Source organism: Talpa europaea (genome assembly GCF_964194135.1).
Source record: "Talpa europaea genome assembly, chromosome: 8".
Classification (NCBI taxonomy): domain Eukaryota; kingdom Metazoa; phylum Chordata; class Mammalia; order Eulipotyphla; family Talpidae; genus Talpa; species Talpa europaea.
In genome coordinates, this window is record NC_140075.1 from 44,061,027 (window position 1) to 44,076,021 (window position 14,995).

Below are 14,995 nucleotides of genomic sequence, written 5' to 3' on the forward strand. Positions count from 1 at the left end.
CAAAACACCATATATTGCAGTATTAAAACAGTAAGGTACTACGTTTCAACAAATGATATAAAAAAGGAGATGCACAGCAGTCTCTCCAAGTTTCTAGATGAGAGTGAGCTCCTAGACCAGGCTGCCGAAGGATCTCAAAATCAAAAGATAGGCCAAAAATGTAAGATAAAACACAGTGTGACCAACACAAGGCAGTATAATTTGGGGGAAACAGCATATGGTTTATAAAGGTAGCTGTGGCTAAAATGAACCTGGGATCATTCACAGACAGTATCTAAAAAATGTAAGTTTAGGGCCTCTCCGGTGGCGCAGCGGTTGAGCGCTGGGTTACGAAGCTGCCCGCAGCCTCTGCAGCACTGGTTCGATCCCCAGCTGCTCCCAGGCCACCGGAGGAAGGTCCCACATGGCGCACAGACCTCTCCTGCCGCCCGCTGCTCCCCTCAGCAGTGTACTTCGGTCCTTCTGCCTGCTCTGCTCCCTGCTCTGGCTCTGGTGAATTCTCTCACCCTCCCGCGCTTCTGACTGTACCCAGTGCTTGTATAAATAAATAAATAAATCTTTAAAAAAAATTTATAAAAAAAAAATGCAAGTTTAGTGAGTTTCACAAATCAAAAATCTAATGGTATGCCAGACAAGTATAACTAAAGATGCAAGTTTAAGAAAGCTAACAAAAATGATATGTGCAAATGGCATGGGAAGGATAATGAAAATAAAGCTGGAGATTAGAGTAATTCTATCTGAATAAAATGTAAGTAGAAAAAAAAATCACTTAAGAGTAGTAATACAACAGTAGCAATGATAACACCTGCATAGTGCTTCCTATGTGCCATTTTGTAAATACTACATACATACATACAGCAGCTCATTTAATTTTCTCAATATCAGAGCCTGTGTTCTTCAGCCACTAAAACACATTGTTCCTTTAAGGGTCTGAGAGTGTTTCATGTAGAACTGGGTATCAAATTTTCTAATGCTATTATCAAGGAAGATCTCCTGATACTATTTAAGCAGGAAGTAAAACTATCAATAAGAAAATCCTTAACAGATAGTGAAAGGCTAGAAATAGTTATAGTATCAAGAAAAGCAGGTAAGTGGATAGATCAATAAGCTAAACATGAAGAGTTACAGAGAGAAGATACACTTATGAGTTATCAACCTTTTGGAAATCTTGGTGTGAAATCATTTAAGTAATCATATCCTCCAATAATATCCCTTGTTGCTACAATCAAGTAGATATAAGCTAATAACTGGTCTTTTCTATGAATGTAATTGATTTTTACAAACACTAATAATTAGGTTACAATTTTTTTTTGATACAGCTTCTAAAAATGTGAAAATGTACATTGTTAACACTTAGTTATAAACTGTACCTTACAAGTGATTCCTAAACAGGAGTGAAATGTCTAGGTGTCCATCTTAGTGAACACTGTACAAATCTCAGTCAACATTCTGCACAACTACTCTTTATTTCCCAATTCAGAAAATCTGAAAAATGATTATCTAGATCTGCATTCGATGCACTATTCTCTGGAGATTAATATCAAGAAGTTAATAAATACTAAAGAAAAAAGTTCAAAAGTCAAATATTCTCATAGATATTCATAGGTCACATATAGCATAAAAAGCATATAGAATCATTTATTTAATTTTAGCTTGCATTTCCTGAATTTATTTGACTATGGAAACTTTCCCCCACTTTCATTCCCAAAGTACAATTTGGGAAATATTGACCTAATTGCCTTCTTTTATAAAAAGGTAATAGAATTACTTTTTCTAGAGAAATTTTGTAGAGAGTGAAAACCTGCTGAAAGTAACATGGACATTTTTCTCAAGGTCAACAGAATCCCTGTTTCTGTTCCTGGGGATAAGCACATATGGCATTCAGAATTTATCTCCTCATAAGAACAAATCATGATATGTAGGTATAATGAATATTGAGTAACAGAATCCCAGAACTCTAGGACATGTCAGAGCCCACATTTTACAAATAGGGTAACTGGGGCTCCAAGGACACAGTGGTTTTGTTCCCACAAAACTGGACATTCTTTTTGTCTCCTTTGCCAATTTCTTATCTTCATTACCTTTTACTATCAGATTTCCCAGAGCTCAGTCTGTAGAACTCTCCCTTTCTTTGTCTCTACTACATCCATTGGTGATCTCATACAACCCCATGACTTTTAAAATGTTATCTTTTGGCAATCAAAAAAGATGAACTCATGCCACTCACAGCAATATGGATAGAGCTAGAGGGATTATGCTTAGTGAAATAAGTCAGAAGGAAAAAGAAAAATATCAGATGGCTTCACTTCTAGAAGGAATATAAGAGAACCCAAATAAGGCATCAGGGAAAAAATAGTAACAATAGAAAAATAACAAAACAAAACAAAAATAGACAACTATAAATCAGATACATTCTGCAGGGGAAGGTAGGGGGAGGGATCAAAATGAGGGAGCAAAGAGCACAGTGGACTATGGTGATGGTGCACTGGTGAACTGGTGGTGGAAATTCTATGGGGACTACACCTGAGAAAAGAAAGCAAACATTGTTATAAAGTGAAAAATTATGTTATATATTTATATATATAATTTTTTTAAAATGCTGTCTTTTGGGACAATAGCATATCCACACAAGGTGGTAAGAAATAACAGAGAGAGATGCCACGTACCCTTTGTCTAGTTTACCCCAGTGAAAATATTTTACAAAATGATCCTACATAAATATCCCAGCCAGGATATTGACAGAGATGTGGCATACTGATTTTCCCAGTTTTACTTATATTCATTTCCATGACATTTAAAAATATTAAATGATGTGCATCGTCTAGAACACTCCCTTAAACTCATACATGCAAATGACTAACAGCTAATCAATGTCTCAAAAAAAAAAAACATATTCCAAATGAAAATCCTCAATTTCCCTTCCAGATCTACCCCTACTAGTCTTCCCCATCTCAGTTAAAAATCAATGCCATCTTTCTAGTTGCTCAGACTAAAAACTGTGGATCAACCTCAACACTTTCTATCTCTCACACTTTATATCCAAACTGTCAACAATTTCAAAAGATATCCAGAATTAAGCCAGTTACCACCTACACTGCTAGTGTCCTAACCTAAGCCCCCATCATCTCCTACCTGGGTTATTACAATAACCCCCCTAAATTATTTCCCTAATTCTGCCCATGTTCTTCTATAGTTTTCTCTCGACAGAGCAGCTAGAGTAATAGTAACACATTTCTGAATTTAAGAAGTTTTGTTGATTGTGATTTTTACTGTGGTATAACACTTCTCTTATCAAAATCTATGGCTTCTTATCAGAATAGGAGTCAAATTCCTTACAATGTCTACAGGTATATAAGACATGGCCCACACTACCTCACAGGCCCCACTTTCCTACAGTTCTTCTTGTTCACACGATTACAGTTGACTAAATCAGACATAATCACAATTCAGGGTTTTTACACTAGCTGTTCCTTCTTGGAGTTTTTGGTTGTTTTTAGAATATCTAATTTTCTTTACTCCTTTAAGTCTTTACTTAAATCTTTCTCACCTGATGCTGAATTTTATTTTTTTTTTATTTACAACTAAGATCACTTTGGGGTTTGCTGCCATAGTCATTCCAATACCAAGTCCCCCATATGCCACCACCTCTGACCACCAAATTTTAAATGGCAGCCTTGGATCTCTCACCCCCTCCTTACTTACTCCTTTTCTTCACTTAATTTTTTTACCTTTACTTATTTATTTTACTTTATTTATTATCTTTACTGCCTTGCCTACTTTTTTTCCTCCATAGTACTCACTACCATCTAACATGATATATGTTATATATTTTCTATTGTCTTTCATGACTAATTTCAGTCCATTTTTCTAGCACCTAGAAAGGTGCCAGACACAAAGTAATGCACAAAAATTATTTGTTAACTAGTAAATGAGAACCAAAGAAGGAAGGTGCTTTGTCAAAATATAACAAAAATATGGGGCCTTTCTGGTGGCACAGGGGGTTAAGATGCAACCTATGAAGCTGTCTGCAGCCACTGCAGCAGAAGTTTGATCCCCAGCCAGGGAGCTATCCATATGGCTCAGACCTTTCCTGACTCGTCCACTACGCCCCTCAGTAGTGTATTTCAGTCAATCCATCTGTGCTGCTCCCCACTCTGTATCTGGTGAATCTTCTCACCCCCTGCACCTCTGACCTGTACCCCAATCTTGTATGCATAAATAAATAAATCTTAAAAAAAAACACATGACAAATATAGGGCAGGAATCTAAGCCTCTGTAGTTTAGGAGTCATTTTTCCTAGGAATGGTGATGGACTCAAACCAATTTAATTTTTTATTCAGCAGTAACCAAAAGCCTGATGAGGTGAATAAATTATTTAGAATAACTTGTGGTAAAGAGGGTTCATACTGAAGCTAAAACTTACTAGCATCAAATCAAAATTCAACCAATTGCCTATAATAAGCAAATTTTATATTAATTGCCTTAACTGTTTTATTTGACTTTAAAATAAGGAACTTAATGTGGTAGAACCTCTAAGAGTTTAAGCTAAGAAAATGAACATGATATATAAACTACAAAGTAGCCTTATGGAAAAAAATAAGGCAGTATATCTACATTTTTTTATCATATTTTTAACTATGAACTAAGTAGAGCAAATATCGCTAAATAAAAAAGGAACTTATGTTAAAATAGAAAGAGATTGCTGTTTCTGGGCAAATTTTAATGTATTTTTAAACACTGGATAGAAAGAGGGTGAATGATGAAATTCTTAGAGACAAAAAGGAAATGAAGACTAGTGTATCACCAAGTCCACTTACAAAAAACAAGTCACTTTTTGGAGCTTCTAGAAAAATCATTCATTTACAGTAAAAATTAGTTTGGGAATTAAAACTAAAAAATTCAACTCTGATTATTAATTGGAAAGAGCACTTTATGTAATAGTCATCTAAATTTGCTTTAAGTCTGATTCAGAGTAAAACTGAAGAGGTTCTAATTTTAAAAGAAAAAACTTGATTGAATCATTGTTTCAGAGATTGCCTATCCTTATGGCAACCAAAATAATAAAAGACAATTTGCTTGGCTTTAAAATTCAAGAAAATGGTATAGTATAATTAGTGACCTTACAATTGTGCTGCAGGTAAAAGTGAAACACACTAAATAGATATCTCTCATTTTGCAGGTCAAATAAGGTTTCTATAAAACAATTAAAGCAATGTTCCTATCTTTATAATAAAACCTATAGCTTTTATATAAAATTATTTACTAGTAAATAATTCTTGAGGCACTTAAACAATATAATTTTTTATTAAGAATAAATAACATCAAAACTGTTTAGCTCTATAGTCAGTGTAACTAAAACAAATGTCAAAATTTTTAAATATACATATGTGTAAATATAGATGTGTGTGTGTATAAAATGAAAGAAACAAGTGCATTATAGGCCCACATATTTTTTGCATGTTACCTTCACCCAAAAGAACTAAATTTATGACTAAGTAAATAAGTAACATTAAAACTTCTTTTAAGTCTGCAAGAAGAGACTCTGCCAATTCTTTATACTTTAGAACTCACAATTAAGACACTACTAGTAATAATACTAAAATAAGGCAGAGGATAAAATAATGTCTAGTGGCTTAATTTGACTGAACAAAAGCCAAATTAAGAAGTTATAAATAGGCAACTATAGGGAATATGCAGATAATTCTAGGGAAATCTCTTGGAGTTATTAACAAAACAAAGCAAACATTCAACAATTTTAAGGAATATAAAATAGACATCATAAAGTAGGTATCAATAAATTTGAAGAACAAAACCAAGTTATTAAAATTAAATTTTTTAAAAAATAAAAACTCTTGAGAATTGGTATGGCTGAAAACTACAGAGTTAATATTGGGTAATATATTTTAAATGACAGTACAAATAACTACAGTTTTAGAACATAATTGTAGAAACCTGTTGTTCCAAGGACATAAAAGTAACCATGGTTTTTCTAATAACCAGTTTTTGTATTCCTTGAACTGCATTTTAACTAGAGAAAGATTAAAAGGTATCAAGCAGTCAAAATGACTTAACTTCAACTTGGATATTGAAGCATTACTCTGATAGGCTTTTCCTGGTTAGTAGAAGTGACCCATAAGCTTTAGATGAACAGCCAAAGCCCCTGTGGGAACTTGTGCTCAATTTGGTGGGCTTTGAGGCAACCTCTGGCTAAATCAGCATTAGCCTTATGGGAGGCCAGCAATGAAGAAAGGGAGTCTCCCCAAGATCTGATTTCTTGAGACCACAACTTAGAGAAGGTCCCACAGTGAAATTATTCATATTTCTTGGAAAGAGAGAACAGGCATCAGTTGTGTCCATCGAAGGGGGACACTGTCTAGGTGTACCCTGGACATTTTTTGAAATCTCTGGGCTGCTTCTGCATCTGAAAAATAAGAAAAATAGCACAATGACAGACAACGAATGAGGAAAAAGACAGTCATCTGGCCTAAAAACTTAAGACTTATAAGAAATTAAGAAAGCAGACAAAACAGACAAAAAGACAAACAGCCATATCATTTGGAATGTATTATTCTGAATACAGCAGAGAAAAACACAAATTATTTTAAGCAAAGTAAGAAATGATCATAGCAACGAAAAGTTATTATTGGAGAAAGCCAACTGCAGAAAAAAAAAAAATACGTGTTAAGATATGTCAACCTGACACAAAGATAAGGTGGAATAAGGATCTAGTCCCATTTGAAGCTGAAAAGAGCTGAGTAATGAGAGCTAGTGTCATGAACTTGGCTGCTTAACTGCCTTTGTGTAAGAAAACATCTCAGAACTTTGAACTTAGGAAATTCCAACTTGTCTTGCACCAGGTCACGAGCTCCATAGAGCAGGAACCTATTTCAACAAGCAGCTTTAAAAAAAAAACAAAAAAACAAAATACTTTAATAATTTTCATTTCTATTAATGATACATTTTAAAATGCAATAATGCTAAAATCCATCAACATAAAATGCACTGAATAAAAATTAAACTTACTCAGAAAGATGTTCAGAAGTTGGGATACAAATAGAAACTGAAATTAGAAGAAAAATTTTATATTTAAAACAGCATATGAGCATAATCCAGAAAGAAAAAGAAAATACTGGATGGTTTCACTTATAGGAGGAATGTAAGGGAACCAAATAAGGGATCAGGAAAAAAAAAATTATAATAAATAAAAAAACAAAATTAACAGGCAATTATAAATCATAGGCATTCTGTAGGGTAGGGATCAAAAAAAGGGAGGGAAGAGCACAAGGGACTGTGTTGATGGTGCAAGGGTGAAGTGGTGGTGGGAATTTTACGGGGACTACAAGTAAGAGGAGAAAGCATACATTGAACAAAAAGGAAGAATGATGTAAAATATATGTAAAACAAAATTAAAAAACAGTATATGAAAGGTGAGTGAAAACAATGATTTATTAAAGAGCCCATACTGTGGGTGAGCAAAAATACTGGAATAAATTAAAAAATCCAAAGAAACACAATTACATATACATACCTTTCTCTAATACAACTTGGCAAGTATGAGTTTCATGTCGACTTAAGTGTGTAGCCATATTATCTAAGCCAAAAACATCAGTTAGGAAATCACAATTAAGGCACACTAGAGTAATGCCCCTACAAAAAAAAAAAGCAAATAGTATAAAAGGTTTTTACCTTTCATAAAAAATCCATACACAAATTCAGTGATTATTTTTCCATAATTTGCTTTCTGCATTATAATTATCACTAACATTTTTGAAGCAACTGAAGTGATTCTGTTGAAAATGGCATAGCCATGTCCAATTTACTTATAGAGAGTATTTTTGCTTTATAAACTTTTAACTCTCATACCAATTGCTAAAAGCTCAGCGACAAGCAATTAGTCTTGGCTCCACTAACAACTTGCATCATTTCAACAGTCACTATCTACCTGTGCCTCTACCCATCTGTAAGGTGGGGGTACAGTATTCATTCATTCAGTACTTATTTTCTAAGGTGTTTCTACCCATACCAATACTACTAGATATCATGAATATTATGATGATCAAAAAAAGCAACCTGTGCTTTAACAGAGTTTACACCCTAGACTTTGATTTAGGTGAGGAGACAAATTAGAAGAGAAAGGTGAAGATTTTAAAATAGATCTTATAGCTGCCACCAATTATGTAACATTGGTTTTCTGAAATACTATTTTTTTCATTTGATACTCATAACAACCATCTACACTTTAACTGAAGTAGGTAATTCACTATTGGAATCGAAAGCTTGAGTTCTTCAGCATATAGGTCCACTTGTAATGGAATCTAAACTATTCTTTCCCTTAAAAAAATCATTAAGTGTTGTAGTTTTAAATAAAATATACAAAGATTGTAAATTTTCAAAAATATAGGAAAAAATTCCCATGGTCATCAATATTTTTTGTTGATTTCAGGATGGTTTTTATACTCAGGGACTCAAACTACGTAGCACTTACTATTTGAAGTATTTAAAAATAATTGACATATCCCTGCTGTGTCTCTGGTGAATCCTCTCACCCTCCCATGCATCTGGCCTGTACCCCGGTTCTTGTATAAATAAATAAATCTTTAAAAAAAATTGACCTATTACAATATGACACTTATTCAAAGAGTCTAATTTAAAATGTGCATAAACTTTTGCCTTTTAGTTCAAAGTTATTTTAAAATATTATTAAACCTTCCAAAATATGGAATGCTTCAGAGAACTCATAAAGACAATAAAGTTTAATATATTTATCAGAGTTAAGCACTTGGGAGTTTGTTGGGTAAAGCATTTAAAATGCCACATAAAACAATATCAAATATATAAACATATAAATAATGCTAAGTTAATGGAAATGTTTAAATAATTTTAGTTTGCTCAACTTACATGAATTTTATCAAACATTAATTAAAGTTATTAAAAGGTACTAGATTTCTAAAGGGAATATTTTTAAGTTAAACATTAAAATTTAAGGAAAGTTAAAACTTCAATACTTAACTTTAATAACTATCATTTTTTTCTATGAACAAACTGTTCTCACAGACACTAAAAGCAGTCTGAATGTTAAGAGGTAGCTATTCCACTAAAAAGAGTTAACTGGAGCAGTGGTGGGACACCTAATTAAAGAATTCTTTTAAATATGGATTTGCAATTGGGATTTGAATATGGGAAAATGTGAAAGGCTGGGAATACTGTTTGGGTCTTAAACATAGAAAGCTGATCTGTATAGAGAAAAGGAGAATGGAACCCAAGTACAGAGAAAATAAAGACAGTATCATCTTGACTCAGCAGGTCAAACTAGAGAAAATCCTCATTAGTAACTTTCTATTACTGGCTTTTTATTTCCTTTATTTGTTCTGGTTGTATCTCCTTGTCTTTAGGGTCCATGAGATTCTTTGGCATTCTGCTATTAAATTACTTTTGCTTAGATGAAAACAAACAAAAAAAGCCATGTAAGTGATCATTGCCATTGTCAATTTATTAGCACAGCATAAATATACTTTTGAAGGTCATCATATATTTAAAATATTTTACGTATTTTACCAATATGCAAATAAAACAGAAGACCTCAGATTTCTTTCTTCTCGGGAGTTCCATTCTAACAGCCTGCTGTGTGTTTACACCTGAAAGTCACACTGGCCCATCAAGCCTACTTTCATAAAACTAAAATGATGTATTTTCTTTCCATATCAACTCCTGACTGATCTTTTTCATGACATTTCCTTAGACAATAAAGCTCTAACTATGACTATTTTTTTTTTCCCTTTTCTTCCTTAGTACAGTCAACATGTCAAACATTTTATAGTATTAAAAACGTATTGAGGGCCTCCCCGGTGGCGCAGCGGTTGAGTGCTGGGTTGCGAAGCTGCTCATAGCCTCTGCAGCGCCGGTTCGATCCCCGGCTGCTCCCCGGTCACCGGAGGAGGAGGAGGGTCCCACATGGCGCGCAGACCTCTCCTGCCGCCAGCTGCTCCCCTCAGCAGTGTACTTCGGTCCTTCTGCCTGCTCTGCTCCCCGCTCTGGCTCTGGTGAATTCTCTCACCCTCCCGCACTTCTGACTGTACCCATTGCTTGTATAAATAAAAATAAATCTTAAAAAAAAAAAAAAAACGTATTGAGGGCCTCAGTGGTGGCGCAAAGGGTTAAGCACCACACTATGAAGCAATCTGCAGCCTCTGAAGCACAAGTTCGATCCCAGCTGGCCAGTGAGCAACCCACATGGCAAAGCAGACTTCTCCTGTATTTCCCGCTGCTCTCCTCAGCAGTGTACTTCAGTCAGTCTGCTTGTTCTGTTCCCTACTCTGTCTCTGGTGAGTCCTCTCACCCGCTCGGATCTCTGGCCTGTACCCCAGCTCTTGAGTGCATAAATAAATCTTTAAAAAAATCTTATTGAATACTTATTTTATGTCAGACTAATGATTTCTGACATATAAGTCATCTAAATTTAAGAGCAACCCAGAAAGGTATGTCCTATATAATTCATCACCTTTTTTAAAAGGACAGATTTAATTTGTCTAATCTATCAAGGACATACAATTAGAAAAGTTAGGACAAATTTGAAATTAAGCACTTTGATTCCAGAGCCCATATTCTTAAAGATGCTATGATGCCACCTAACCATTTAAACAGGTCTTTACTAAATCATTCATGACTACTATCGCTATCACAATCATAATCTAGAGGATTCATGCATCTATAACTCATTCTATTGTTGAAGATGTGAAAAAAGGCTATCTTTAATTTAACCTTCCTTCAGCATCACTGATATAAAACATCTATAGTTTCTATATAAAACGTCAATTGTTTTCTAATGCCTCAAGATTAAGTTCAAACAAGTTAGCCTTATTTTCAAAGCTTTCACAATCTGGCTCTAAGCTCAAAACTACTGCTCCAGACTTCAATCTTATTACTAATAAACTTCTATTTATTACTAATAAACTTCTATTTATTACTAATAAAGTTTATTTATTACTAATAAACTTATTACTTACAAACTTCATGCTCCATCCGGTTTTCTACTAGCACTTCCCTCTGAAAACTTATCCTTTTTTTTTTATCTCTACCCTTTTATTCATGTTATTTCTTCCCACTCAAATGCCCCTGTGCTGCTTCTGTCAGTATAAACAATATTCAAGTATACCTAACACTCATACAGATCATTCTCCTTTGAAATAAATAATCCTTACATACCTATTAAATTCTTCTTGCATTATCATTCCTTATCTAACCCAATAAACTTTACATTCCCTGAAAATTGGTTGTAAGACATCTTCATCATTTCTATATTATAGAATCTGCTACATTTTGTATATAATAGTTAATAAGTACCTAAAGAATGAAAATGCCATTCTAATTACAAAAATTGTTACATATACTATGCTACATTATAGAAATTGATCAATTTTCATGTTGAGAGAAAAACATTCCAGACCTTTAAAATTATAAAGTTCATTTAGAAACCAAATACACACCTGAGCTTGACAACAGTGAAGTAAAAAACAAAAATCTCATCTTTTGAATATTCTTTCTCATAAAAATTTTTAGTAACATCTAACATAGCTTAATTGATATTTTTGAATTCAGTAAATCTTTTTAAAAACGCATCTAATATATTTTAAAAAATCAAATTTTTGTTTCCCTGTGAGCTACTGGTCTAACATCATAGATGGGACCTATTGTCTACATACGTCATTTTCAACACATGCATTAACTTATTCAGCACGTATTTACTGAACCACTGCTATATGCTAGGTACTAATCAATGTTTGGTATAGACAAAGATTCAAGCCATTTGAATTTTGGAGGTCACAGAAAAAAAGATACATATAACACATCAGATGATGAAAGATGATTTAGAGAAAAATTAAACATTAAAAGGAAACAGGAATTGTAGAAAGAATCATAAGGCAGAGGAAACAATTTTAAATCAAGTAGCCAAAGAAAGGTTCACTTATCAGAATAGTAATAAAGAACCTGACCAATCAGAAACGTGGGGAAGAACAAACTGGTTATAGGGAATAATAAATGCAAAGGAACTGAGATATAATGTCCATTATAGGGGACCTGCCTGGTGGCTCAAGGGATAAAGTCTCAGCACTACGAAGCTATATGCCGCCACTGCAGCAGAGTTCGATCCCCGGCCAGGGAGATAACCCATATGGTGCAGCAGACCTCTCCTGTCTCGTCCACTACTCCCCTCAGCAGTGTATTTCAGTTAATACTCCTGTACTGCTCTCCCCTCTGTCTCTGGTAAATCCTCTCACTTCCCCAACCCCTGCACCTCTGGCCTACACCCCAGCTCTTGTATGGATAAATTAATAAAATAAATCTTAAAAAAAAAAATGTCCATTATATCCACTAACCTAAAACATCAAAACAAGTAGTAGCTAAATTTATCTCTATAAATTAGCTTGACAGAGCAAAGACATTGATATTACAGGTAGCAATGGCAAAATGAGCAAAACAAATAACAAAAAATGGCAGCTAATGACATCAGAATATAAAAAAATGGTATATAGTAGGTACAACCAAAGTTAATTATTAGTGTCTTCAGAAATATTCATCAACTATTTTTACTGAACATTAGTAAGTTATAAGCACTTATTATTTGAAAAAGAAAAAAGTAAGAATTATGAAGACTATACACAAAGTCTAAGGATTCCAGGGATTTAATAAATTAACTCCAAAACTGAAAAAGTCTTATTCATTTTCACAGGTATCTTAGGTTATCTTTTTAAATGTTCAAATATTACTGGAAAGCCTTATTTTTGTTCTCATTTTTGCAATATAAATGTATGAAGATTTCATCTTGATACCACTACTGAAACAAACTTACCAAGAGGATAAAAACCTAATCACACCTCTAGTTTAAGGATATAATGAGTAGAACTCTGTAATGTGCAGTAACAATCACTGAGCTTTCCAAAATTGGGCATTTTGACACCAGGTTAAAAATAAAAGACAAAGAGATACCACTTCACACCCACTAGGACAGCTCAAATCATAAAGAAATAACACATGCTGACAAAGATGTGGAGAAATTAGAAACTTCAACTGTTGGGAATGTAAAATAATTTAGGAATTTTATAAAAGCAGGCAGTTCTTCAAAGGCACAGCAGTAACCATATAACCCAGAAACTCCAATCCTGAATATATACTAAAGAGAAATGAAAAGACATGGCCAGACAAAAACTTGTACACAGATGTTTATAACAGCAATATTCATAATGGCTTCAAAATTAAAATACTCTAAATGATAAATAAACTATGGTATAGCTATACAATATTCAGCAATAAATAAATAAAAATTAAACAAAAATTTAAAATACATTTATTTATTCAGCAATTAAAAGGTTAGACAGAGGCTACAACACAGGTGAACTTTGAAAATATAATAGTAAGTGAATGAAGTCAGCCACACTGGATCACATATTGGATCATTCCATTTACAAGAAAATCTATATAGAGAGAAAGTTAATTAGAGATTGCTTAGGGTTGGGAGGAAAGTGAAGAAAGTGAGGATGACCACTAGTGGGTACAGAGTTTCTTTCTAGTATGACAAAAATGTACTAAAATTTAACCATAGTGATGACTGCATAGCTCTGAGAATATACTGAAAACTAACTATACAAATTAAATGCATTAGTTACAAGCATTTAATATAAACTATTCTCAATAAAGATGTTATATAAAAATTTAATTCACATAATTTTTTAATAGAAATAATGAAAAAAATACAGTTACCTGAGATCTTCTGAATGCTTCTTAAAAATACAAAACCTTTTACTTGGACGGTTACTATGAAAGCTAGAGACAAAACAGATTTTATTAATTTTATTATGTAGTATTTTATATTAATTTATAGCTATACTTAAATTCTATACTTAAGTTTCTACTTTGAGTATAATATAAATAACAAGATGTTTGTTATCTCTAAGTCAACACTACACCTTATATTCCATTTTACTTATATTTATTTTCTTATGACAAGTATTTTCTGAAGCATATTCTTATATGATAAGTAAGTCACGTAAAAAAATTAAATTCTCAGGTTTTTTTAAAAAAACAAAACTAAAGCATATGAAATTCATTTTTTCCATTTGTTGAGAACTGAAAACAATCAAAAATTTTGGTAGAAACATTTTTGCTATAATGTGAATGGTTATCAATAGTAGTCATTATTTAATTTTTATCAATTTCCAATTTTAATATGCTTGTATGGGGCTAGGAGTATAGAATGCAAATGATCTTGTAAATAGTCCTTGAGCTAAATGCCACTCTCTAAATCTAACACTTAGAGACTTCTTAGCAATTATTAGTAGAGGTTTTATAAAACCAAAATAAAGTGGAACTCAGGAGCTAAAACAATGCTTCCCCTAAGCACAGAACAGAAAACTACCAATTAAACTTTGTAGCTAATGATAACAGTTCTTACAAACCCTTTTAAAAATAAGGAAATAAGCCTACACCTATATGGACAGTTAATCCATGACAATGGAGTCAAGAACATACACTGGAACATGGATAGCCTCTTCAATAAATGGTGTTTAAAAACTGGTCAGCTGTATGCAAAAGAATGAAACTAGACCATGAGCTCGCACCATACACAAAAATCAATTCAGTATGGATAAAAGGCTTGGAAGTAAAACCTGAAGCCATAAAATACACAGAAGAAAACACAGGCAAAACATTTCATGACACAAGCTTTAGTGATGCCTTTAGGGACTCATCACCAATAGCAAGGAAAATAAGAGAGAACATAAACAGCTGAGACTACATCAAACTAAAAAGCTTCTGCACAGCAAAAGAAACAATAAAATGGAGACACCCTACTGAATGGGAAAAATGTTTGCATACCATACATCTGACAAGGGACTGATAAACAAAGACATACAAAGAACTCATAACACTTTACAAAAACAAAACAAATAATCCAATCAAAAAATGAGCAGAAGAACTAAAGACACAATTCTCCAAACAAGAC

The 14,995-nt window shown here is 33.3% G+C and overlaps 1 protein-coding gene across 1 annotated transcript in view; it reads right to left on the bottom strand.

The window, feature by feature from the left end:
* Positions 1-14,995, bottom strand: part of ZNF280D (zinc finger protein 280D) — a gene marked incomplete at its 3' end in the record, with an annotated part of 85,268 nt that overhangs the window by 26,153 nt on the left and 44,120 nt on the right. Inside the window, exons 15-17 of the mRNA XM_084241120.1 lie at positions 13,756-13,818; positions 7,529-7,647; positions 7,024-7,060 (exon numbers count right to left, since the gene is read on the bottom strand). Of these exons, the coding sequence (XP_084097246.1) occupies positions 7,024-7,060; positions 7,529-7,647; positions 13,756-13,818 (219 nt within the window). The remainder of the gene's footprint in view (positions 1-7,023; positions 7,061-7,528; positions 7,648-13,755; positions 13,819-14,995) is intronic.